Source organism: Beauveria bassiana (genome assembly GCF_000280675.1).
Source record: "Beauveria bassiana ARSEF 2860 unplaced genomic scaffold BBA_S00052, whole genome shotgun sequence".
Classification (NCBI taxonomy): Eukaryota; Fungi; Ascomycota; class Sordariomycetes; order Hypocreales; family Cordycipitaceae; genus Beauveria; species Beauveria bassiana.
Window position 1 is genome coordinate 63064 of NW_007930887.1, and position 25928 is coordinate 88991.

Genomic DNA, 25928 nt, shown 5'->3' on the forward strand with positions numbered 1-25928 from the left:
ATGTCATACTACGATATTGATGCCATCCTCACTGATGCTGAAGTACGATATCATACTCTGGCCGTCTCCCGCCATTCACTGCTAACCACCACCACCACCACCAGAAAGTTCCATGCCAGTTCGAGCTCGACGTCCCCTACCTCGGCCACCTCGACAATAATCCGCACGGCCTGAAGCCCGGCACGTCGCTCCTCCTACCGCTATGGCTGGCCGAGATGCTGGCCCTCGCGTCCTCGGGCGGCGAGGACAGCCGCGCGCCCCTCACGCTCAACCTGCCGCCGTGCCTCTCCGACGGCGTCGTCGCGGCGCTCAAGGCCGACCCGCGCGCCGTGGCGCTGCGCGACCAGAGCCCGCACTTCTTTGGCGTCTGCGTCCGCATGCTCGACCTGTTTGACGAGCGCGAGCTGGGCGCGGTGCTGCGCCGCACCTTTATTGTGCGCGCCGCCGACGTCGGCCTGCATGCGCGCAAGGCCGACGAGGGCATGGTCGCCGGGCTCGGCGAGGAGTTTCTGCGCGGCCTGGACGAGTGGGAGCGTGGCTTGTTCCGGACAGGTCACGAGGGGGTCAAGGGCGCCAGAGAGTGGATGGACAAGGCAAAGAAGACGTAAAGGCCTAGTTAGGGAAACAAGGGAGGGGCGGAAACGCGGTTCAGCTGGTCTGGGGACGGCGACGTGACAAAGAGGGCGCAGAGATGGCGTTGTCAAAAGAAAGAAAAAGCGAGTGATGATGGCATATACCCTGGGATGAGTGCTTGACATAAAGTTGACGATAATGAAATAATGTCTCAATCTATGCAACGATCTTGTCGCGAATCGCGCAAGTGTACTACTAATTGCTGGGATTAGGGGGGGTGTCAGAATTCAAGATTGACAGAAACGGTCGATCGAGGCAGTGCACGCACGGCACGGCATGCTCGGATCACAAAGAGGTAATTAACTTTGCCCATTATTACCGTCGAAACGAGAAACAAAATTTTTGCAAAAGACACACAGCCTCACTCGGCATCTCGTCCATCGCATAACCTCCAGACTGCCACCAAAGCCAACCCCAGCAGCAACCATGCCCATGTCAGCAGCATCTCGCTCATTTCCAGCCATATAAAGTATTTATTGGAATATTTGATAACGTGCGCGGTGGCAGCACCAATCAGGCCGCCGAGGACAGGCAGACCCGAAAATGCCCACGCCACGACGCCATGACGGCGCAAGGGGCGCACGACGTGCCGCCACGACCACCAGACCAGCAGGCCGGCAGTGAGCGATACGCCGCGCCAGTGCGCCATGCCACCTTGGTCGGACTCTGTCCGCGCGAGCTGCTGGTCGTGGTGGTGGTGATGATGATGATGATGATGATGATGACCCGTCAGAAGCCGGTACGTAAACAGCTGCTCTGCCGTGGTTCCTCGGAGAGCGACGTGCGTGGCTGCGTGTATCCATGACGCCGCCCAGCAAGCTTCCGCATATGCGTACTCGACTTGCATGATACATAGGGTTAGGTAGATTATGCGGTAGCAATCGGTCAAGCATGCCATGAATGATGTCGTGTCCCGCATTGCCGCGGCTCTTGGCCCTGCGCTGCTGCTGCTGCTGCTGCTGCGGCCACCACCACCACCACCACCACCACCACCACTAGCAAAACCCTTGCCTCTTTGGCTCTTGGGTTTTGTCAGGCCAGTGGCGGAAGCGGTGATGGTGGTAGTGGTGGTGGTAGCATCGGTCAGCAGGCGGTGTCGAAGAAGCGCCTTTGTGGCCGCCAGCGCAATAGTCTGCAGCGCCCAGAAGCCCAACGTCGCGGCGTCGGTGGCGGCCAGCACCTGCTGCTCGATGAACAAGTGCGCCGTGCTGCCCCTGGCAAGCCTCATCGCCTGCACCGGATGCCACCACAGGAACTGGCCGAGCCAGGGCGCCAGCACCCTGCGGACGTGGTTCCCCAGCACCGCCGCGACCACCAGGCCCGCCGCGACGGCGTGTCCGTCGGCCAGCATCGTCGCCTTGACCGGCCCGTAGAGGGGACGCGGAGCCAGCAGCAACCTGAGCTCGCAGAGCAGAGGGTCCAAGAAACTGTAGGCGAGGTTGCGCACCGCTCCTCCTCCTCCTCCTCCTCCTGCTGCTGCTGCTGCTGCTGCTGCGCCTGCGCGTTGTCGCTGCCCGTGCCGCCGTGATGGTAGCAGCCCATGAGTAGGCGTCGTCGTCGCGGCGTCCATCGCCGATGTTGTGCCGCTGGCCGTTTGTCGCACAAAAGAGCCTGATTCTGCACACCTTTTTTTTTTCTTTTTTTTTTCCCTTGGTCCTCCCCCCTTCTTCCCCCTCTTCAATCAGATTATCTGGGCCGCGTACCACTTCAAATTTCGGCACATTTGGAAAATGGGCTTCGATGCAGGTTTGCCTGTTGCCTTGTCAAGGCGCCCACACGGCCCCTTGTTGGTATCAAAAACCCCCTTGTTCGATTGAATGCTGTGTATGTGTGGGCAAAGGCGGGCTGACAGGTTGGCCTGGATTGGTCGATTCCAAAGGCGGCGGGCGGTTGGGGTCCGAATCGATACATTGAAGAATAGGCCGATTCGGGTTATTGAATGTACCCGGTACGTGCTTCCGCTATTTGCACACAGCATGTCCCAACCCAATAAATGTTGAGACGAAAATGCCCAAGCGGCGCCTGCTGCTCCGCATAGTTTGTCAGTATACGCTTCTACATACACGCCCAACAAGAGTCGACAGCCAACCCTGGATAGAACTAGCAAGGGACCCCTTCACATGTCACACAAGATGGAACCAAGTTGCGATCGACTCAAAAATTCGCTAAGCAAAATCTGTCCGTCTATCTATGCGTACATGTGGACTAACTGTTGAGGGACTGTAGTCTCCTCGGCCTGCCGCTTTGATCTCGCTCTTCTTTCGTCTTTGCGTATTCGGCCTTTGGGCGAAACCCGAGAATACATTTCGTCACAATTCATTGTCGCTTTTGACCGGCCCGTCGTACAGACAGGCGTGTGGTGCGACACCATGGCTTCCAGCCTTGCCCTTCATGTCCAGCCAGTCCACATATGCTATATGGGTTCTTGGCTTCCAAAAGGGGAGACAACTTCATTGAAATCAATTTGCTCTGGGTAAAACGTCTCGCCATACAAGTTGAAGTGGGTTGTTTCCTCGCTCGACGTCGATAGTATAGTCCCGGGACTATCAGTGGTCGAAAAGAGGCATTGTTCTGCCTGTTCTGCAGAAAGAAGGATTCTATCATCCAATTGGAGATATGTCTCCGAGCCGAGACTATTATTGAATGGGTACAGGTTTTCCGCCTGGTCCTCCGAGGCAATGAAACTGTCAACCGGAGCAGTGGTATATGTAGGACTCTTGATCAAGTTTTCGCGATAGTCTGTCCTCGCCTCATCCGAGGCGGAAAAACTATCCGAGGAAGCACCAGGACTATTGACTGGAAATGAGTGGCACAGCCGCGCCTGTTCCTCGCACCCTGCACTCCCCGCAGCGGGCACCGACGAGTGCCTCCTGCTGTTTGGCTCCCGGTAAATGGTTGCCTGTTCGCGACCGGTCCGTTCATAGTCAATCCCCTCTTTCGGCTTCACTGTGTTTTGAGAGATTTGTCTGATGTGTACCAACTTCATGTAATAACACTCCAAATACCGAATCTCCGGCCACGCACCGCCGCTGCTCCCACCTCGATGACCCTTCTTCGAGTGGGGAGTGCTTTTAAAGTGCACGCGCCGAATGTGAGCAGCGGCATTATAATTGATGCCATAGAGTTTTCGCAACTGACAATTTTTGCAATCGGCAATGTCAAACGGAATGTGGAATAGGGGCATCAAACCCTTTGAGCGCGGGTCAATGACCTCCCAGCGCCATCCCTCTGGCTCGTGTACGAGCTTGAAGTGACGAACATACTCATGATCGCCCGACAGCTCTTTTTTACAGATTTCGCACTTTCTCTTTTCTTCCTTCTTTCTTCCTTTGCCTGCCTTGCTGCCCGCGCCTTGCCGTGCTCGCTCCGAGCCTGGAGACGCCGGCAAACTCTTTGATGAGGGCAGTAAAAACCTCTGCCGGACGGCATGGTAGTTTGAGTTGCTCAAGGCCCTGAGCGAGCGAATCGACACCTTTTCATGTGTCGTGGTTCCGCTGGGACGCGCCGACCGGCTTGCTACCGCATCGGCGGGGGGTTCGAAGCTTTCTGTCGAGTGCAGCACCACTTGCTGCAATGGCGAGGCAGCCATCCCGATGGGCGAGTTTTCAGTGGTATATGAGTCTGCAATTTGAGTGTCAAGATACTCTGGTGTATAAATGTCTTGTGTAGAGGACGCCTCTGCGGCTTCCTCAGTATCTGGCGCGAACCATTGCCAGTTAAACTGAGTGTCAGCCCCGAAAGTGTAGGTCTCGGCCCCCGTTGCGTAATCCTAGAGATGAAGTTAGAGTTGGTCGCCCAGCAAAAGCTCGTGTGGCGTAGACTCACACTTCCATGGAACTGGAAGTCAGTTCCGTTCGACAACGAGAAACTATCGCTGCTTACGCCATAGTAGCTGGCATTGGGAAGTTCAGGCAGGCCGGTGCCATTCTCAAATGTGTAATCCATTTTAAAATAAAGTGTATGAAGTTTTAAGTTTCAAGACTGAAGGTTGCTTCAATGCGTATAATTTCTTGCTGTTTTCGAACTCGTAAAATCTCCAAAGATGGGATATGCCGTCGACTTTATAGTCCCCAAGCGGTGATACAATTCTTGTCGGTGACAGGTAAACGAGCCAGAATCACGACGGCAAAGGGACGAACGACGTCTGACAGAGCTGCCAGCCTGGCGTATGACAGCGTGTATGTGTATAACTCTTGAATGCATCTCTGATTTGGGAGACACTGACCATTTATTCCCTGTGCCATGGCCAAGGCGTGAAAGTGACCAGGAAGGATTTTGGAATGGGGGGGGGGGGTGGTTTGCAGGGGCGTGCGATGGATGCGTTGGCAGGCACAAAAAGGTGGCTTGGGGGCAATGCTTGCAGATAAATCCACAACAAAGTGCCAGATCGATGCTTGGGAAAAGAGCAGGGTCCCGCATGAGAGTCTGACGGAGCAGTTGTGTGCATTTTGGCATTTGCAATCACCGCCACACGCCTGCCTTACATGACAGGATCGTACCTCTCTGCTCGAGCATGCAAGCCAGGCGCAAGGTACACTTTGGGGGGAAGCAAGAAGAAGGTATCCCAAGTAGATTGGCTGGAGAGCACGAGATGAAAGACACGTCATTGTTGAACAGAGTACAAGCACTAGCAATTGAGCGTCTAGGTGGAAGCAAGTGGCTAAATTGATGTCGTGGCATGTTTCCTTGCTTTGGACAGCCATCTGCGATATCGCTTTCATGCCATCGTCGCAGTATCTCACCAGAGGCCTACACATCTCCTTACATGTGACCAATGATCCCCACCGCATGCTTTATTAGGAGACCAACTGTGGGCAGATACGGGCACACGGGTAGCGTTGGCTTTTTCTCCAGTTCAGGGACCGGCAGGTTCCGCTGCGTAGGTAATGGGAGCAAGCTGCCAGCTGCTCCAAGGTAGAAGGAGGCAGGCTGTGGTGCGGGAAGGGGAATTGACGGCTAGCTAGCGTTAGCGGTGGGCAGCAGGGTCAATGGATGTGACGTAGAGCCCAACGGCGGTTGTGTACGGGCAGTCTCCCTCCTAAGTTGTGGTAGAGTGCATACTGGCAGATTTGCATTGCGGATTGTGTATCCGTAGTTTGGGCTGCGTTAGGCGGAGAGGGGGGGAGGGTCACAGTCTAGATCTTGATGAGAAAAAAAGAAAATTGTATCCCGTTCCATCTTGTTCGCTGGTAAGTGATGAAGATGTGCACATCATGCCCAGATGATCCGAAGCAGACGGACGGAGACAGAACTCCTGGCGGTGAACACATTGCCTGAGTACGAATATTGATTACCCTGACGGTGAACAAACATGGTTACTAGATCGCAGTCGTGCTCTTGTTCGATTCAGAGACCATCTAGTTACTCAGTACCTCCGTACTTCCCGTAATTTTGGTCAGTGGCCGCCTCCATCAGCCACTAATACTGCAAAGATTGACCATCTGCAGGTGCCCGGACCAGTGATTTACAAGACCTTGCTCCATAGAAGGATATACGAATGCTTCTAGTGCTCTGCGAGACACTTGTCCGTTCTATCAGTGGAGAGTCTCATCAGTGGAGAGGAGTCGCCCGGCCAGCTAGGGTAGGGGGTGCTGGTCCCAGTCCCTTGAGAAGGGGGAGGGAGGGCGCGCCTAATAACCTGGTCGGGGAGTTTTCTTTGGGGAGGAGGGGGGTTGTCTTGGGACGGAGAAAGGGTTATGGGTCTCCCAAGGTCGACGTATCAGTAGAATCGACAGTCGACTTGGACGAGTAAGAACAGATGGAAGGGACTCGCTAAAGCGCGCCGCCGTCAGTGCAGCTTCGCAGCCACCGCCATCTTTGCGATGCCACGACCACCAACTGGCCCATTGCCTAGCCCAGCGGAACTTTGGGCTGGGCACCCGACCCTTGTCTAGGTAGGTATGATTCGTATGAAGCAGGTGCCATGTATGACATTTTTTTTTGGCTCGGTCCCTGCACACTGATACTGCATGTATACGTATGTACTAGGCTCCCACTTCCGTGGAAAGGACGGCCGTCATAGTTACCGCTGGTATAACGCGACCTATCGGCCCCAGTTGACTCTTTATCACATTTCACAGCATCAGCCGGTTATGCATGAGCGGCGCTGACTGATGAAGGAAGGGGCAACGGAGCTGGGGAAGAGGGTCATGTATCGTTGATCTTGCTTGACAGAGGGGGCGGGAGGCAGAGTCGCCACATCAGGTGCATGTTGTGAGAGCTTTTTTGCTGCACCTTTCTGCCGAATGACAACAGAACATGTACTCCATGAATACGTACAATTGATTGAAATATTTGGTTTCACAAAAAAAAGGACGGGGGCAGGGATGGGCTTGGCTGATTCCGTCAGGTTCTCGGCCTTGTTCCGCTCCCCGCGATGGGTCATGAACCCAGCAAACTAGGGGAAACCCAGCCGTGACATGCTCGGGAGGCCCAGCCCGCGTTTCTTGTTCTGGTCAGTGATGAGCATGGTGGCATGGGCAAAATCGACAAGCAACGCCATGCAGCTCTAGCGTTTGCTATATAGCTATATAACAAACGCTAACGTACTGAGTAATATGGGTAAGTCTCGTTATCCTAGCAGTTACCAACGAGGAAGATGAAAGAAGTACAGGGCTGCGAGCACCCATCCTTGTCTGCTATATAGCTCAGAACAGGGGGTCAATTTTTGCAGGGGAAAAAAGATAGCGGACAGGCATACATTACTTTCGCACGACACTTCATAAACTAGTGGGAGTGGTTCCATCTCGTGGCCTCAAGTCGCTATCTATGCTATCCGGTGTCGGCGAGATTTGCTTCAGGAATCCAGGAATCCAGGAATCCAGGAATCCTAGGCAGCTCACCTGACGAAATGCATGCACTGCTTTGTCGCGTCCAGTACTCTTGGCATCACTTTAGTTGCCCACTCTAATCCCAAGGAGCCCACAGAAGAGGCAATCCTGGCGCTCGATCTGCGGAGGTTATTGGCACAACCCCAGTAATAAGTTTTGCGGGACAACGGCTTGATGCAAGACAAGCAGATAGCAAAGAGACCCCGACCCCGTCCCCGTCACCCCCAATTCCGTGGCGGGCGCTAACAAAGGCAACGGCGGCGGCCACCAAAAAACACCAAAAGTTTATCCCCATGGCCAGGGAAATGCAATTTTGCAAATGACGTAGTGGTCTTGCGTGGATTTCCCTAATACTCCAAGGCTCGGCTTTGTTGAAGCTCGGTTTCGAGTCGGACCAAGCTTAAGCTGCCAGCAATTCCAAATCTCTTCTCTCCTCTCTCCCCAGCATCAAGCGTAGGCCACTCACGGCCCGCAACATCAAGTGCCTTCCTTGACGCACGTACCTCAAATCTATTTCGAGAGTATAGCTCACACTGCGGCCTCTCAACGGAACAGAGGAATTACACAACAGGATTGGTTGCCTTGCAAAATTTTCCGCTGCCAATGTATCATCTCTTCTCTATCATCGCGCCACACATGCGTTTCCACTACATTCAAGGCTTGTATCAGGGTAAAGTTGAAATCCCACAACAGCCGTTGAGCTCAATTTCTGTTGCCTGCTGCTGCCCAAAGTAAGACGAATAGTTGGCAACATCTTGGCGGTCCAGGTTACTCTGTAACGTCAGTAGACAGTATCCGTTGTCAGATGTTGTGTCTGTATATCCCCAAAGCCTAGAGCATTCTCCTACTCGTAGTACCGCAGAAATGATCCGACGTGAGGAGAGAGCATCACAGCCACGTAGCAATGATTCGCACCTTGTCACTTTGGGGGATTTTTATCAGCAGGCCGACAGAGAAAGCGATGGTCCTCCCCGCCTCGGCGCTTGAATTTGGTCCAATGAGAAGACACTGGGAGCACTCATCAGCAAGAAACGTAGGTGGAGCGCAGCTGAAGAAGCGCCTCCCACCGAGTTGCATTTTACAGTTCATGACAATGTTCGACGGGCGATCATGATCGCCAACCGGATATTTGGGCACTGGCCGGTTGTTCGAGCTCGGCTCCACTCGGGAGCGCGACTTATACAACGACTTGTATCACCTTTGGGCGGAATGCAACCACCCAAAAGCAGACAGGTCACACAATGAGATGGTCTGTGGTCAGACACCATGTACAGGCATCTGTCACGATGATGAACAATGGAATTTCGTAGAGGATGATGCTGGCGTTGCACATTTGTTGTCGCTCTACTTTGCTGTGCTCCGTTACTAGCGTCCAAAGTTGCGTAAATAATAGTGTCATGAACCTCAATTGCCAGCATGTTTTTCTGTAAGAGGTTGCCAGAATGCAAGCACGTCTACCTCTCTGCGGACACCTGACATATGCCCGAGATGGCTGTAATTTACACAACTGCCACTCACATTCTGTGTTGTAGACGGAAGCACGACGTTATTTACTCCCACAAGTTGTAACAGGGTGTACGTCTAAAGACAGAGCATGATAAATTCAAAGTTGGGGTGAGGCAAAGAGAGACTTACACGAGAATCAGAAAAAAAACGCTTCCTTTTTAGAAAGACGCAATGCAGCCGGCAGACATGGCTTGCTTCTGGTGGCGGTTCGCCAACGGAAATGCGCTTCCCTTTTTGCATTGCGGAGGCTCATCAGTGCCATTAACTACTCGCCAACAACTTTTTGTCGGTCATTTTCCTTCTGGCAAACGGGCCCGAATGTCGCCGCCGTTGCCTCCCACCACCATCACGCGGCCCTGAGACCGAAAGAATAAAAAAGGGTCGGGACGAGAAAGCCGATGCCCATCTGCAGCAAAGGGGGGGGGGGGGAATGGGCGGCGCGAGTTTTGGTGGTGTGGGTGGCGGAAAGGCCGTCGTCCATCCTGAGACAACAACACCAGGAGTCCAGGACACACAACTGCTTGCTCATTCAGCCATCCTGTGCAAGGCCTGCAGCTGAAAATAGAGGGGGGCTTTTGGGAACGCTGGCTGGGCATCATGTGTGACTAACAACGAGCCGTGTGCTGCTTTTTTTTTTTTCCGTGGTCATGACACTACATGGACCACCTTGCAGAGCACAGCAGGCAGCATAGCTTTTCTGTCCCGATCATTTCGTGTCTCCAGCCCTTTTCGTCGTTTTTACTTGTGTCATCTGGCGAGCCGTCGGTAATTCGTCGTGGTCGCTGGGCGTCCGCTAACTGGTTTAGTGTAGGCTTTGCTTCCCTAGCCCCCCCCATCCAGCACAGAACAAGACGTTCAAACACTTGTCTACGAGTTCTTGTTTCGCCAGAGGCATATCAAAATGTATTGAAGTGCTAGAGGACGATGATCTGTGAAGTTTTTTGCATTTCTATCCGCTGTGGGCTGAATTGGTGGCCGAGAGATAGCAGCCGTGGTCGAGACCTGGTCAGGCGACAGCCACCCAGTGGTTCGCGCCCGCTGCTCCATTTCTGCAAGGCGGCCAGCCATTTTTTTTTCGTCGTAATGAAGGTGCCTCCCCCGGGGCAATAAAACTAACTAGTTAGCCTTGGCTGGGGAAGGCATTGCCTCCCTCATCACTGGAACAAGCTCAGCTCGCCCGGGGACCGGGGATGCAGCCCGCATGAGCCCCGAAGGAAGAGACCCCAACCCAGCAAGGCAGTTTTCGCAAGCCTTGTGACTGTCTGTATTGCGGACGCTGCCGCATGAAATGGTACTGAGCAGTGGCAGTGTCGGGCATCCTCGGTCAATTGTATTATGATGTCAAAACTCTCTCGCTGCTCGCCTTTACTTTTTAATAGGTGTATCCTGCAGGTATTGCGCCCGTTTTAATGGTTCTATTGGGTTCAATGTTTTCGTTTATTCATGTTAGAAGCAGTGATTCCAACTAACTTGGGAGCAAAGACCGCCCCTCCCTCCCTCCATGGTCGCAGCACGCCACGCCGTCCTTCGGGAAACAGCTTCCGTCTTTCTAATCGAGCAAGAGCGACCGAAATCAATTTTCCAAAATGAAGTTGTTTCCCACGTAGAATTGAATGACATCATTTCACTAACATGGCACGTAAAACGCCCTTGAGGAAGGAAGAGAACATGGTGGTTCCTTGAGGGCACTGAGAGCCCAGGCTGCTACTGCCCTCGCCCGACCACAACAGCGCGTAGGCCGTCGCTAAATTGATTCTCGGAGCCACAGGAGTGCAAGGTGACTTCAGAAAAGACGATTGTACAGTTTTAATCATTCATGTATCAATATCGGTGCCCACAGGCTGTCTATCTGTTATGTTTGATGTGCTGGTCGCGATTCCCGTTAACCGCCAAGCCGTCGGCCACACCGCATTACAAGAGAGCTGGCAACTGGCGAACGTTCAGTTATTCATCTGCTCACAACATGAGGATTTTTGTGCAAAAATTCCCGCAAATATGGCAGCAAACGCACTTCATCACGTCGCTCGAGAAGCACAGCAGGCGACTGCTCTTGACAAGACCACCCGAATGTCGCCGTCGGATGACCAAAGTTTACAGAGAGCAAGCCATTCGAGCTTGGAGACTGGAACATGCGTCCCTCTGTACCCGCGTGTAGCAGTCATACAAAGTGAGGTGATTCAGGTTGTGAAATATGGCATGCTGTAGGCGTGGAGCAACTGGATGGCTGGCTTGTGTGTTACGGTAACGCACGCAGCGAGCCTTCACATGACGCGTATGAGCTGGCAAGCGGTACAAATAATCCAAGTTTGATATTTTCACTTCTCCTGCATTTATTCCGACGAGAAAGGGATACATCAGCTCTGCGCAGGATGACGGCCGTCATAGAGGCTTTGGTGGGTGGTACTCAGCTGCTTCACGACAAAAGTTCGAGAGAGTACAGAGTTGGGCAGTCTCGGCCCAAGAGAAAGTGAATGGCGCAATTGATGAGCAGGGGATAATGTGAAACTCGCAAATATTGGTTTGCCGGAAAAGATGGTCAGCAACTGCGATGTTGAGCTCAGGTAGCACAAGGCCCCCCCTTCCCATGGCAAGTGCTCGGCGCTACTGAAGCGGCCCGCGATTGATACCCATGGCAATTTTATAGACAAAAGGCATATCGAGCACTAGTCAGTTACTAAGTTATCACATCATCATAATCGGCCCCCAAGCATGGGTCTGCGCGATGAACGCCCGTCGAGACGCTCCAGTTTGCCTCGCTCTCTTTCTACGTCGTCCGGGGCTACGGTCATGAATGGCAAAGCATCACCGATCGGCAGAGAAATAAAAAGGGCCACGAAGAAATTGATACGAATATTGTGTTCAAAATAAGGCCGAGAAGCAGAGGGGACTATAGAACCAGCCCACGGTAAATATATTGGTCAGTATTGCTTCAGATGATCACCCGTTCGCATCCAGACTGCGGAAGTATATCCCGTTGCTTAGCGACGAACTCGAAATTTGAGCGGATACTACACGGCCTATGATAATTGCGCAAGTTTCCGTTGTGGACGGCAGGCAGCTTTGCAGAAGAATCAGTTTTTGGGGTGTCTATATCAAAGGCTTTTAGAAATGCTTTGCCTCAAAATCGGGTTATGCATTCTCTTATGCGTTTTTGCACAAAGGAACATGAGACTCTCGGATATCGATCGACGCAGTAGACCGCCAAACTACAGAACCCAGCCACTATTTTCTTCCTCGCCGCAACTCAAACAAGTAAGCACGATTTCTGTTTCTGCAACGATCGATTTTCACAACCACATTCGTCGTCAGCTTCGAAACCTTTGACGCAATATCGGATCTCCCCCCTCGCAGAAGATTCAACCAACCACGGGGTAAGAACTCACAAGCGCAAAGATGCCTCCGTTTTAGTAAGCGAGCGACGGTTGCTCGAAAAAGCCAGTGTCAACTGTGGGTGGATGCACCGCAGAGGACGCCTTCCATGACACCAGAAGCCAGATTTCTGTTTTATTACAGAGTACACTGCGAAACAATGTATGTATTCGACCAGATCGACATGCTACATGAGCGCTAAATAATCTGCGCAGAACACGGACAGAAATGTTGGGACATTTGCCGATGGCGGCACTGGGGCTTGAACTTGTGCATCTTGCTCCTCTGCTCCTCGTATTTGCTGAAAGTCCGATACCAGCGACCGAGCGACGTATGAACCGATCGAACGACCGATAACTACAGTAGAAGACGCTTGCCCAAGTTTATGTCGAAGCCTCGTCTTTAGATAGTTAGACCTCTGACTGAGATTATCGACACTTCGATTCATCAACCCTAGCGTTCTCAGTCTCCCTGAGACCACCTCTCTCGTACCTCCGCAACTATGCTGCCAAGGTTCGTCATATAGTGTGACTGATGCAATGACGGAGCAGATTTGGCGCAGCGCACTTGTTTTCTAGTGCCACTTCAACAATCAAGTTCGCATCACAGAAAAGCATCGGCAAACAGAGTTCGGGCACCTGTATAGTGTGCCATGTATATTATTATGAATTGAGATCCCAGCTGGGTCATCTCGTCCCAAATCGGGAACTATGTATCTATGTTGAATGTGCGCCTCGCCAATGCAAACCCTAAAACCCGTGGGTTGAATAACCTTTTGTTGGGATGCACTAGCAAGCGCATCCGTCACCAACAGCCCAAAACGCCGATGTTGAAATCGTAGCCTGCATCATTTTCACGCAGCCTTCAAAGCAAAACAAAGAGAATACAACGCTTTTCGAATGCCTGTCCCTTGAGACGCACTCTCACGTCACCACACCCGTACTCCAACCCAAGCTAGCATGTTGTAGCTGCTTATTTGGTGTACTGGGCACGGAAGGCCTTGGCGGCGCTGACCATGTTAGCCAGAGCCTCCTTGGTCTCCTTCCACTGGCGGGTCTTGAGACCGCAGTCGGGATCGATCCAGAGCTGGTCAGGCTTGAGGAACTGGAGCATCTCCTGGATGCGGTCCTTGATCTCCTGCTCGCTGGGAACACGGGGAGAGTGGATGTCATAGACACCGGGACCAATGTGGCGGGGGTAGGCAGAGTCGACAAAGACACGGAGGAGCTTGGCGTCAGACTTGCTGTTCTCGATGGAGAGGACATCGGCATCGAGAGCAGCGATGGCGTGGAAGAAGTCCTGGAACTCCGAGTAGCAGAAGTGAGAGTGGATCTGGGTGGCGTTCTCGACACCAGCAGTAGAGAGCTTGAAAGCGTTGACGGCCCAGGCGAGGTAGGCGTCACGCTCCTTGCCAGAGCGAAGAGGGAGACCCTCACGGAGAGCGGGCTCGTCGACCTGAATGACATCGACGCCGGCCTTCTCGAGATCGACAACCTCGTCACGGAGGGCGAGAGCAAGCTGCTCAGCCTGGACGGACTGGTGGACATCATCACGGGGGAAAGACCATCTCAGGCAAGTGACGGGGCCAGTAAGCATACCCTTCATGGGCTTATCAGAGACGGAGACGGCGTACTTGGACTCCTTTACAGTCATAGGAGCAGGGCGAGAGATGTCACCGACAATGATGGGGGGACGTACGCAACGAGAGCCGTACGACTGGACCCAGGCGTGGGTGGTGAAAGCATAGCCGTCAAGGCGCTCACCGAAGTACTGAACCATATCGTTGCGCTCAGGCTCGCCGTGAACGTAGACGTCCAGGCCAAGCTCCTTCTGGATGCGGACGTTGTCATCAATCTCCTTCTCGATGAACTTGTCATACTCGGCCTCGGTGATCTCGCCCTTGGTGAAACGCTGACGCTGCTGGCGAATCTCCTTGGTCTGGGGGAAAGAACCAATGGTAGTGGTGGGGAAGAGAGGAAGGTTGAGCTTCTTCTCCTGCTCGCTGATACGGACGGGGAACTCAGCCTTGCGGCTGTAGTCCTGGGGAGTGATCTTGGACTGGCGCTCCTTGACCTGGGGGTTGTTGGTGCGGGCAGAAGAGGCACGAGCCTGCATAGACTTGGCGTTGGCCTCGAGCTGCTCCTTGACGGAGGCGGGGCCCTCCGTGACAGCCTTGGCAATCAGGGCGATCTCGACAGCCTTTTCGGAGGCAAACGAGAACCAGTCAGCAACCTCAGGATCGAGCTTCTTCTCAGAGGCAAGGGTGTGGGGAGTGTGGAGGAGGGAAGACGAGGTAGCAGCAATGACACGGTCCTTGCCAAGCTTCTGAATGGCAGACTCAACAGTCTCAATGGCGCGCTTAAGGTTGGTCTTCCAGATGTTGCGGCCGTCGACAACACCAGCGGAGAGGATGGTCTTGGGGCCAAGAGCACCGATAACGGTGTCGAGCTGCTCGGGGTTGCGGACGAGGTCAACATGGACAGCGTAGATGTCCTTGGGGACAAGGTCGAGGTTGTGGACAATGTCGCCGAAGTAAGTAGTGAAGACGAGCTTGGGGATCTTGTCGCCGAGGCTGGCGAACTTCTCGTAGGTGGGCTTGAAGGCAGCCTTGGTCTTAGCGGGAAGATCAAAGACGAGGACAGGCTCGTCGATCTGGACAGTCTCGGCACCAGCCTCCTTGAGCTTGGTCAGGTACTCCACGTAGACGGGCAGCAGCTTGTCAAGAAGGTCAATGGGCTCGACCGACTGGCCACGGTCAGCCTTACCGAGGTGCAGGAAGGTCACAGGGCCGACGAGGACGGGGCGGGTCTCAATGCCAGCCTCCTTGGCCTCCTTGAACTCGACAACGGCCTTGGGGTTGTCAACAAGCTTGAAGCTCTGGTTGTCCTGGAGGGTAGGCTTGACGTAGTGGTAGTTGGAGTCGAACCACTTCACCATCTCCAGAGAGGGGACGTCGACACCGCCCTTCTGGTGGCCACGGCCCATGGCGAAGTACTGGTCGATGGTGTCAAGGCCATCCTTGGTATAGCGCTCAGGGACAGCACCAAAGTCCTGGATCTGGTGGAGAACCTGGTCGTACAGGGCAAAGTCGTTGCTGGGTACAGAGGTCACGCCGGCATCCTTCTGAATCTTCCAGTGGGCAAGACGGAGGCGCTTGGCCTCAGCAAGGAGGTCGGATTGTGAGATCTTACCACCCCAGTCTGAATTTCAGCTGTTAGCAACCACGCTGCTTCAATGTCAAGTGTCATAAGCGCGGGGCAGTGGGTTGGGCGGACTAACAAGCTTCGGTGGCCTTCTTCAGGTCGCGGTTGACGCCCATGCGGGGAAAACCGAGAACAGCGGACTGAACCATTTTGAGGCTTATTCGGTGAATTCTCAACAGTGTTTTTGATATAATGTCTGAGGTGCAGTCAATTTGTTAGCGCCTTTGTCGCACAGTAAGCAAACGAACGGGTGGAGGTCCGGCGAAGGCGGAACAACGGGCCCGTTAGAAGGTGGCACTGCTTGGTACGTACAATGTAACAGTCCTCTGCTGTCTCGATAGACGAAGGATAAAGTATAAGATCCCTCAGAAGCACAAAGACAAGAATTGACAGAAGAGAAAGAACAGGATGGGAGGGAGGAGAAATTTCCGGCGAGGGGTAACTGCGGGGGCGGGCTTAAATACGCATGGCTGAAGGCGGAGGGGGGGAGCAGAACAAAGGCAAAATGAAAAAAGCCTACATCGGCCACGCAACCCCACCATGGTGGGTGCTGTAGCTACCAGACAACGCCACGACCAGTGCTGTAGCTGTTGCTGGAACACGCTAACACAAAGCTGCCAAGGAGAAGATTTCGTTTGGTTCAAAACAAATCTGAAGCTTGGATATAATCGAAACGCTCGCATAAATTTGACAAGCCAGCTGGCAATAATAAAATCTCTCTCGCTCTTTGGCTTCATCACCTCTCACATCTTTACCAATGAGTCACGTGGATTCGCGTTGGTGAGGCCACGGCCACGTCTGCTACACTGTACCGTGAAGGCGCCCTTCCAGTGAAGCAACAGCAACAAAAATTGCACGCAACTCATATGCTTCTCTGGACACATGGCTCGCGCCTTCATAGCAGACTCCGATGATGAATCGGAGCGTGATGCCTTTTCGCCACCACCTGCGGCCCAAGCAGAGGGGCCGCACTCGTTTGTCAGCACCGCGTCGGAGCCTGTAAGCCTGGCCACGTCGTCTACGGATCCCGTTTTCTTTCAAGGCATCTACTACGAACAGCAAAGTGCTGCCGCCAGAGCGCAGCAGCTTAGAGGGGTCGGAGCTGGTAGTGTGAATCTCCCAATGACAGCACCCACTGGGACTGAGCAAACGGACCCCGTGTCGCTGCCGTCACAGTACCCAGACGGCACGCCATTGGTGATTGGGGACTCGAACCGTGGCTACGCTTCCCGCGCAGTCAAATCGGCTATCATGAGAGAAAAGATGACGAGGCAAAATACCACAAGGACCGCGGATCCCTATGAGTTTCCTAGCAGTGCAGAGGAGGACCGGGGTGGTGGCGCGCGCCGCGCCGGCCGGAAGACGGCGACCGGTTCGTCTGTGGCATATCGTGGAACTGGTGGTGTTGCCGTTGATGAGGAGGAAAATATGGCACCACCTTCTCAAAAAAGGCAACGATTGAGTCGACGCAGAAATGATGCCGTGGACTCCTCCATGCCGCCTACTGCACTGCCAATCCACAGCAGCATCCCACCAACCATGCCTCCTGTCAATTTGGACGAGAATATCGAAGCCAAACCCGCCCATATAACGAGCAGTTTGATGCCTACAGTGCCGATGAACGATGATCCGTCCCTCATCATCAATGCTCGCGGGCTGACGAGCAGTCAGAAGGAGCAATATGTTGCTGTGGAGCAGCCAGCGTCTAGTGATTTGCAGAATCAGGCGGATCAACAGGATACTTCAGATCAGCTCCCTCTGCAATTGAGCGCCACGTCTCAGCGCCAAAAGACACAAACAAAGAAGTCGACCTCTCGCAAGTCGAAGGCGGCAAAACAACGGCGTGGCAAGTTTCAGTCCGGAGAGGATCTTACGAGTTTTACTCAAGTCAACACGCCAGATGAGACGCAGGAGAGATATCCTACAGTAGTTTTGCCCAATAGCGAAGATGACGGACATCAAGAGAATGATACTCAGCCAGTTAACGACCCCGAACCCCAGGCTGAGACTCGCACTATGCCAGATCAAGCGATCAGAAAGAAGAGAGGAAGGCCGAAAAAGATAGTGAAGCAAATGAAAAAGGCTGCGACCACGCAACTGGAGGCAGCAGAGTCACAGAAACCTGCAACAGTCCCAAAGAAGAGAGGCCGGCCGAAAAAGTTCGAAACGCTCGGAGTGAAAAAGCAGGAGGTGATTGAGGTGGAAGCGTACGAGGCACCGACCAAACCAACAGATGGACATATTGCCGGGGTTGTAACGGAGACGGAGGACACCAGCGACTCCAAGGTGGAAGAAGCAGTTTCGCTCAACAACGTCAAAGTCGACGATGGAAAGATTTGCAAGCCTGCTCCTGGTGTAACTGCCGCAGAGACCCCACAGAAACCAGCTGGCAAGAGAACAGCAACACCACAAATGGGCAGCGCAAGCAAGCCACTATATCGAATAGGGTTGAGCAAGCGGTCAAGGATAGCGCCGTTGCTGAAATCCCTACCCAAGTGAGGTAGACTCGCGCATTGCTCTGGCAAAACACTGCTTCTACAAGTTTGTACTTGGAAGCCACTGCTTATGACGTTCAGCATTCGGCGGCAGATGAGGCGTCATATTAAAGAGCTATAGCTAATCGCTTCCAGTAGATGGTCACGAAATTCACGAACAAGTAATGAATCCTCAGTTATTGATTTGGTCTGGCAATCTCTTGTGCATGTTGCGTGTGTAACGGCGCACAGCATGAACATCCACAGCCATTTTGTCAACCCCCCAACGTCCGTGTACGAGGCGGGCAACGTCGTTGGATAAAAGCCTCAAGAACTTGGCGGGAGCCCCAGATTAGACCCTTAATTTTTCTCAATTTTTAATTTAGGACAAGCACGCAATCTTGAAAAACAGCACTAGCGCATGCGCTGTGGTGGAATCGCTAGCTCTGGCATGATGGCATCTGGCCGGACGGCGGCGACTTGGGCCGAGTGTCGGAAGCCGATGACTCTGCCCCGCTGCTGGTCGCTGCCCCTCCATGAAGTGGCATGTTCGCGCTGCTAGGTAAGGCAATGATGGTGAATGATCACATCGCAGCAACGAATTCATGAAAGTGATGAATTGAGAGATCACATTCTACATCAAGGCTAAGCTTAGATCAAAAATACAAAAGCAGATGCAGGCTGCGATTTACTCGTAAATCTAGACTAGGCTTGTCGCCGATAACGGGTTCCCCCCACCCACCTACGGTAACTAAATATTTTTTCGACCAAACCATCTTGAATCATCGGATTGCCTCTGGATAGCAGCAACATTGCCGAAGCCCGATTCTTGAGCCAACTACCTGTCCCTGGCAACTGCAAACCCCATCCTATCATTTAAGGCCTCCGCCCAAACAGACAATGGCGATCAACGGCAATGCTGTGGTCGATGCCCAACCCGAGGCCACAACCGGCAACCCTTCGCATCGGTATCTGAGCACTCGTGGCGAGGACTCTGGAGTACGTCTTGTCGCGCACCATCATCGGACTCACCGCGGACGAGCATTTTATTGCTCTCTGATATCAGCTTCATAAACGACCCCGATCATATAGACTAACAACTTGGCGCAGTTTACTTTTGAGCAGGCTGTCCTCAAGGGCCTCGCCTCCGATGGTGGTCTCTTCATCCCCGAGGCCATCCCGGCTGCCACCAATTGGCAGTCTTGGAAGGATCTTTCCTTTACCGACCTGGCCTACGAGGTGCTCTCGCTCTACATCTCTCCCGACGAGATCCCGCCCGCCGACCTCCGTGACATCATTCAGCGCAGCTACGCGACATTTCGCCACGCCGACACCACGCCGCTCGTCCACCTCGAGAACAGCCACTATCTGCTCGAGCTGTTTCACGGGCCGACGTTTGCATTCAAGGATGTCGCGCTGCAGTTTGTCGGCAACCTGTTTGAGTACTTCCTCGTGCGTAAGAACGAGGGCAAGGAAGGCAAGGGTACGAATTACGCCTGCTCGAGAACGAAGATCAAAGTAGTCAAAGAAGAACGCTAACGGGCTCATCAAATTAGATCGCCACCACCTCACCGTCGTTGGCGCGACCAGCGGTGATACAGGCTCCGCCGCCATCTACGGCCTCCGCGGCAAAAAGGACGTTTCCGTCTTCATTATGTTCCCGACGGGCCGCGTCAGCCCCGTTCAGGAAGCGCAGATGACGACGGTCCTTGATCCCAACGTCTATAACCTCTCCGTCGGCGGCACCTTTGACGACTGCCAGGACATTCTCAAGGCCATATTTGCCGACAAGGACGCCAATGCCACCCTCAATCTCGGCGCCGTCAACTCCATCAACTGGAGTCGCATCCTCGCCCAGATTGTCTACTACTTCCACGCCTACTTTTCGCTGGCCAAGCAGTCGCCCGAGTTCAAAATCGGCGACAAGGTCCGCTTCGTTGTACCCACGGGCAACTTTGGCGACATTCTGGCCGGCTACTTTGCGCAACGCATGGGGCTGCCCGTCGACAAGCTCGTCATCGCAACGAACGAAAATGACATTCTTGACCGCTTCTGGAAGACGGGCAAGTACGAAAAGCACGCGTCGTCGTCGACGTCGGGCGAGACCGCCGCCACCGCGCCCGCAGTCGGCGCCGACCCGTCGGGCGTCCGTGAGACGCTCAGCCCCGCCATGGACATTCTCGTCTCGAGTAACTTTGAGCGCCTGCTGTGGTTCCTCGCCCACGAGTTTGCCGCCACCGCCGGCATGGACGCCGCTTGGAACGAGCGCCAGGCCGGGCAGGAGGTGTCCCGCTGGTTGCGTGAGCTCAAAGACGTCGGTTCCTTTGGCCCTGTCTACCAGGATGTGCTCGCCGCCGCCCAGCGTGACTTCGAGTCGGAGCGCGTAACTGACGCCGAAACACTCGAAACCATCACCGGCTTTTACCGCCGCCTCGGCTACGTGCTCGACCCTCACACGGCCGTCGCCGCCGCCGCCACCCAGCGCTCCGTCGCCCGCGCCCCCTCGGGCATCCCGCACATCTCGCTGTCGACGGCTCACCCGGCCAAGTTCTCGGGTGCTGTGGAGAAGGCGCTCGCGGGCGAACCCGGCTTCAATTTCGCGGCGCAGGTGCTGCCGCAGGAGTTTGTGGGTCTCGAAACGAGGGAGCGCCGTGTAGAGACTGTTGAAAACGACTGGCGCAAGGTGCGCGACCACGTCAAGGCGCAGGTGGAAAAGGAGCTTGCCGGACAGCGGTAAGCTGGTGATGGCTACGAAAAGAGCACGATTTGTGGTTAAGCTGGAGAAATGGGGAACGGGCACAGGAAAACATTTATTGATATTTGGGGCAGGGCGCTTAGAGCATACAAGCAGAACGTTTGATACATTTTATATTTTTTTCTTGTACATGTCGAAATCCCGAGACTGAATCGCATATGCACCATTTTGCAATATGTGCCATCTGTGTTAGCATTTGTACTAAACAAACGTGGCATTCGTCTCCAATATAGCATATTTTTCCATAGTCGCAAATATCCGCCGCACCAAATGGGTTTGACAAGAAAGAAGAAGCAAAGGCGCTCGAGGCAGATCCTCCACGGTCAGAAGGAGCAGCAGAAGATGTTAAAACACTCGAAAAGAAGATGCCAGAAATCAATCGAAAAAACGCCGACGTAGATGCATCAGTAGAATATTTAGTCGTTTCTTGGGTGTGTAGTGTACATTGTTTGTTTGTCCTTGCAGCGCAACAGTCGTCTCGAAGCAGGGAGATTGCGAAAAGCGATAGAGGGGTTTCGCAGTTTACGCTCAGCCATTATCCTTGATGTGTTTCTTGATGAATTCAAACGAGGAGAAGAAAATGGCGTTGACGACGCATGAGCGGCTCATGGACACAGCGAGTCCGCGATACATGTCCCGCTTGAAAAACGTAATTTTCGGTGGCGGTTCGACCTTTTCACCCCGTGCATAGAGAAGTGAGTTGCGCTGATAAATGCTCTTGGCCGAGTCAATCGGATCTGCCTTGAGAGTTAGCCTCCATCATATCCGTCATCAATCGGCCACAAGACTTCAGCTTACATATAATGGCCCAAGAAACAAGACCACACGAGCCACCTGCTGCCACCACAGCCAGCTTATTGCTGCTGTCCCCGGCAAATGTGGTTCCAAGCTGCTTTCCACTTTCATATACCATAAAGTATATACCTGTTCCAACGGTGTCCCTCACTGAACAATGTTAGCGGTGTCAAGCAATGGCCGGTCGAGTTGACTTGCATTGATGTAATCGAAAGCCAGTATAGAGACCCAATATGCCTCGATGTTTTATAATGGTGGCCATAGTCCTCATGGTGCCTTTATTCTGGTAGCTCTGAGCGATGGTGGCGCTTTTCTTCTTGGCGCCGCCACGTTCTGCTAACAAGACAGACACTTGCGAGCTTAGTTTGCTCAACTCGAATGGACAGGCTAGTATGGGTATAACTGCTCCAGCCGTTGCGCCAGCCGCACCAAAGCAGGCAATTGAGTACATGTTTGGGTAATTGCCTGGCATATTGACGTGGCGCAAGATGTCGAAACCAGTGTTCTGTTTTACCCACCCAGCATAAACATATTTCGCTCGTTGGTATATTGAGAAGGAGACGGTTCGGACGAGAGTAATACTGGCCATTGGCGCGGTTACACCTGTATTGTAGTAGGTGTTAGCATATTGGCGTCTGCAGTCAGATTTGCCACGAGTGAACTTTACAACACCAGCGGCAACAAAACCAAGAAACCTACCTCGGAAAAAGCCCCCCAAGGATTCTTTTGTGTATGTCTGCTTGACGCAATCGAGAAAACCGCGGTACTGATACGTCTGCATGCGAGTCTTGACGCTGTCGAGAGGGAATGCGACGAGGGTGGAAAAGACGCTGGAGCTGCTGGCCGCAATTTCGGTGCGGTAGCGTTTGGAAAGAGATTGGCGAGGCTTCTCGCGGGTGGCGGGCGTGGCATTTTGATTTGCCTGTGGCGACGAGTCACTTGTCATTGTAGTTGCGATGGAAGGACGAGCGGCAGCAGCGGGCCCATGTTGCGAGTTGGCTGAGCTTTCGCTTGCGCTGGCGTCAAGGGTCATTGCCTCTGGCGAGGTGGCAGCGGCCGGTCACAGACGTCTTCAGGCTATGGCCCCGATTATTCGAGGCCAGAGTCTGGAGCGGTGATCGCAGCGTGGCCAATCGCCAGAAGCGCCGTGTGCATCAATAAATTGAAGCTCGTGGGAAAGGGTGGAAGGTTGAGAAAGAAGGCGCCACTTGCGTTTTTCGGATTGAGACCAATTACGACACCGGACGCGCTGGCGGTACGGAGAGAGGCCCGTAGGGAGCGGCTATTATTCAGAGTTTCTGGGAGAGACGAGAGGTTTCGAAATGAAACGTGGGGTGCGGTGGACTAGATGAGATTGATTGAACAGGGCGATAGTAGGTTGACGGAACAGCTTTGCTTGACTCGACGATGAGCCCGATGGCGGGGCGGGGGCTGCGAAGAGGCCCACAGGCGATTCGGCCGGCCGACAGGCCTGACCAAGATGGGAGAGCACAGCAAGTTCCGAGATTTAGCGCAGACCAACCAAGATGCCTGACACGAGTGAGAAATTCGATGAAAGGGATGAAAGATGGATGATTTAACTGTTTGGGCAGCAGACGCTATCTTGAACGCAGCTTTACAGATGAGGGGATCGAAAAGGTGGAGATGGGGCTGGCAGCTGGCAGAGCTCGGTAGTCTGGCAGGTACTGCTGCAGGTGCTGCAGATGCTGCAAGTGTGGATGTGTTGTGCTAATGACGGTAATGAGGGAGCCGTCCTAGCACTCAATTGAGAGAGGAGTGGCAAATGAAGGAGACACGCCACGAGTGAGCATCCCTAGGTAGATGCAGCCAGCATGCCAGAGCAAATCACCATCAAATTCCCACACATTGCTCGGAATCACCTGTAAATAGGCACTCAAGCACTCACGCTGCTATGACCTCAAAGCGACGAGCCGAAGCGCCAGACTATTGTGGGGGCTACATATTAGCGTATTGGCAGCTGTCTGCCAGCCGTCTGCCAACGTGCCCTTTTACAGGGTACTTATATACACATTTAGCCTCATGACGTTCAAACAAAGACAACAACCACACTTTACAGCAGCCGTGCAAGACGCAAAATTAGCCATTCTCAGCCGCCAGTCATCATGATCAGTAAACTAAATACAGCATTCATCACCTGTTTGCGCATTCGAAACGACCAACTCCATCACTAAGTCGCCACTCTGCTCCTCACTGTTGGGTCCATCACGACTCGAATATGCTCCAAATGACCCGGCACAAGACTCGGCCGGCCGATGAACTTGATCCAGCTATATGGATCCGCGAACTCGTCGTTAAGCGACGCACGCTGTCCCTGTACCGCCTCGGGGAACTCGCCTGCCACTCCGATGCATCCCACCTCCGCCTTGTACTCCTCCCACAGGCGCATCAGCTCGGCAAACTTAGCCGGCTCTGCGTAACGAAGGTTCTTTGTCTCTCCAGGATCTTTCTTCATATGGAACAGCTCCCACTCCTGGGGCCCTCGTGGTGCAGGCACAAATACCAACTTCCAGTGACCTTGTCTCAGGGCTCCCGAGCCAGCAATTTCGAAGCCCGTCACATATGTATCGTCATGGATGTCAAACTCCTCATCTTTACAGCGCTTCTTCTCACCTTCCGCTGCATGCAGAGACCGCAAATAAGGATACCAGCTTTTTCCCCGCAGACCAGCAATTTCTCGGCCCCTGTAATATGTGCCGGGGTGACTTAAACCAGCCATTTCCAGAACAGTCGGCACGATATCCATGACTGTGCAGTACGCCTTGGTAATGCGCGCATCTGAGACGTTTTTGCTCTTTGGTGGCTTGACAACGAGCGGCACGCGGCACCCGCCTTCAGTTGAATGCATCTTGAACAGCCTGGATGGCGCCGTCGCCGCTTGCGCCCACAGCGCTCCGTACCATACAAACGAATCGCCTCGACCAATATTATCTAGAGAGTTGTTATAGTATTTGGCAATGTGGGCAGCCACCTTGTCTCCCAGAATCGGCTGTGCTTCATAGGAAGCCCCTTCAGCTCCGTTGTCCGACATGAACAGAATCATGGTGTTATCATATTCGCCCGTCTTACGAAGATGGTCGATAACTCGACCAATATTCCAATCCATGCGATCTACCATGCCCGAGTATACTTCCATAGCTCTCGAAGAGCTTTCCCTTGTCACTTGTGGCAAATCCTCCCATTGCTGAGACTCTTGCTCACCGACACGTACGATTGGATGCGAAATAATGTCCTGGTCAACAAGACCAAGCTTCTTCAGACGATCAACACGTTCCGATTTGAGAACCTGTGGCCCATTCTCATACATGCCTTCAGGAAACTAATCAATCATAACTAATCAAAACAACAACAAACGACTGGACAAGGGAATCATACCTTTGTATTTATCTGCCACCTCCTTCGGGGCCTGTAGTGGCCAGTGAGGGGCGGAGAATGGAAGATAGGCAAAGAATGGCTTCTTAGCATCATTATCGTCTCGCTCAGAAAGGTATTCTATGAGCTTGGAGGCATACGCGTCCGAGGAATAGAACTGTTCCGGAAGCTCTGCTACCTCACTACCCTCGACGTGTAAAGCTCGAGTGGCCGTTTCGAAAAAACGATCTGCGTGGTCCTGATCTTCATACTGTGGCTCATACCCTGAAATCACGACGTTGTTAGTACACATTTTGCTTTTCTGGATGCCATTTTGGGGCTTCAATACCATAGTGGTTGGCACAACCGGGCAAAAGGGCAAAGGACCTGTGAAAGCCGCGATGAATGGGATAGTGTTGAGGCTTTAACCCCAGATGCCATTTCCCAGCCATCATAGTGTAATAACCGCCGTCCTGCAGGAGCTCTGGAAGAGCAACAACGCGATCATTCAGGTATCCTTCATGGCCAGGCTGACCCTGATGAGCGACAGAGCTACGGGTAAACTCGGCAAGCTCTCCGAGGCCAGCAAGGTGATGGTCGGTTCCTGTCATCAGCATTGACCGAGTTGGCGAGCACGCTGCCGCCACATGAAAGTTTGTGAAACGCAGTGCATTCTGTTCCTGAGCAATTTCGTCGATTCTGGGTGTTTGAATCTCGGATCCGAAGCAGCCACAGTCGCTGAAGCCTAAGTCGTCGGCAACAATGATCAGAAAGTTCGGCCGCGCCATTTCTTGCGAGAGAGACGTCTACAACGAGGTCAAGCTCAGTGAAAGCAGGCAATGGAAGCCTTTCGAACAAATCTGGGCAGGAAGGAGTAGTCTCGACGTTTAAGTACAATTTACAAGAGGTACGGTCATCTACGAACTCCCAGACTCACACACCACCAACCAGCGCCAGTTGACCTCTATTTCCCCTCTTTATCACAAGAAGAGGT

At 53.3% G+C, this 25928-nt stretch overlaps 8 protein-coding genes across 8 annotated transcripts; 3 read left to right on the forward strand and 5 right to left on the reverse strand.

Moving 5' to 3' along the window:
- Positions 1–608, forward strand: BBA_09385 (DNA replication complex GINS protein PSF3; the record flags this gene model as incomplete). Its single annotated transcript, XM_008604482.1, has 2 exons — positions 1–42; positions 105–608. The coding sequence occupies 2 exons, from the start codon at positions 1–3 to the stop codon at positions 606–608; spliced, it is 546 nt and encodes a 181-aa protein (XP_008602704.1).
- A 386-nt stretch (positions 609–994) lies between these two features.
- Positions 995–2175, reverse strand: BBA_09386 (uncharacterized protein; the record flags this gene model as incomplete). The annotated part of the gene is made up of 2 exons (XM_008604483.1): positions 995–2030; positions 2081–2175. 2 exons carry the CDS (start codon positions 2173–2175, stop codon positions 995–997), a joined length of 1131 nt encoding a protein of 376 aa, XP_008602705.1.
- An 871-nt stretch (positions 2176–3046) lies between these two features.
- BBA_09387 (key lime pathogenicity protein) lies at positions 3047–4578 on the reverse strand (the record flags this gene model as incomplete). The annotated part of the gene is made up of 2 exons (XM_008604484.1): positions 3047–4402; positions 4459–4578. The coding sequence occupies 2 exons, from the start codon at positions 4576–4578 to the stop codon at positions 3047–3049; spliced, it is 1476 nt and encodes a 491-aa protein (XP_008602706.1).
- An 8732-nt stretch (positions 4579–13310) lies between these two features.
- BBA_09388 (cobalamin-independent methionine synthase) lies at positions 13311–15690 on the reverse strand (the record flags this gene model as incomplete). Its single annotated transcript, XM_008604485.1, has 2 exons — positions 13311–15538; positions 15618–15690. 2 exons carry the CDS (start codon positions 15688–15690, stop codon positions 13311–13313), a joined length of 2301 nt encoding a protein of 766 aa, XP_008602707.1.
- A 733-nt stretch (positions 15691–16423) lies between these two features.
- Positions 16424–18040, forward strand: BBA_09389 (uncharacterized protein; the record flags this gene model as incomplete). The annotated part of the gene is made up of 1 exon (XM_008604486.1): positions 16424–18040. One exon carries the CDS (start codon positions 16424–16426, stop codon positions 18038–18040), a length of 1617 nt encoding a protein of 538 aa, XP_008602708.1.
- Positions 18041–18915: 875 nt separating this feature from the next.
- Positions 18916–20752, forward strand: BBA_09390 (threonine synthase; the record flags this gene model as incomplete). The annotated part of the gene is made up of 3 exons (XM_008604487.1): positions 18916–19014; positions 19126–19498; positions 19572–20752. 3 exons carry the CDS (start codon positions 18916–18918, stop codon positions 20750–20752), a joined length of 1653 nt encoding a protein of 550 aa, XP_008602709.1.
- A 546-nt stretch (positions 20753–21298) lies between these two features.
- BBA_09391 (mitochondrial carrier protein) lies at positions 21299–22598 on the reverse strand (the record flags this gene model as incomplete). The annotated part of the gene is made up of 3 exons (XM_008604488.1): positions 21299–21507; positions 21569–21715; positions 22265–22598. The coding sequence occupies 3 exons, from the start codon at positions 22596–22598 to the stop codon at positions 21299–21301; spliced, it is 690 nt and encodes a 229-aa protein (XP_008602710.1).
- Positions 22599–23753: 1155 nt separating this feature from the next.
- Positions 23754–25722, reverse strand: BBA_09392 (Alkaline phosphatase-like protein; the record flags this gene model as incomplete). The annotated part of the gene is made up of 3 exons (XM_008604489.1): positions 23754–24892; positions 24959–25219; positions 25284–25722. 3 exons carry the CDS (start codon positions 25720–25722, stop codon positions 23754–23756), a joined length of 1839 nt encoding a protein of 612 aa, XP_008602711.1.
- Between the last annotated feature and the right edge of the window lie 206 nt (positions 25723–25928).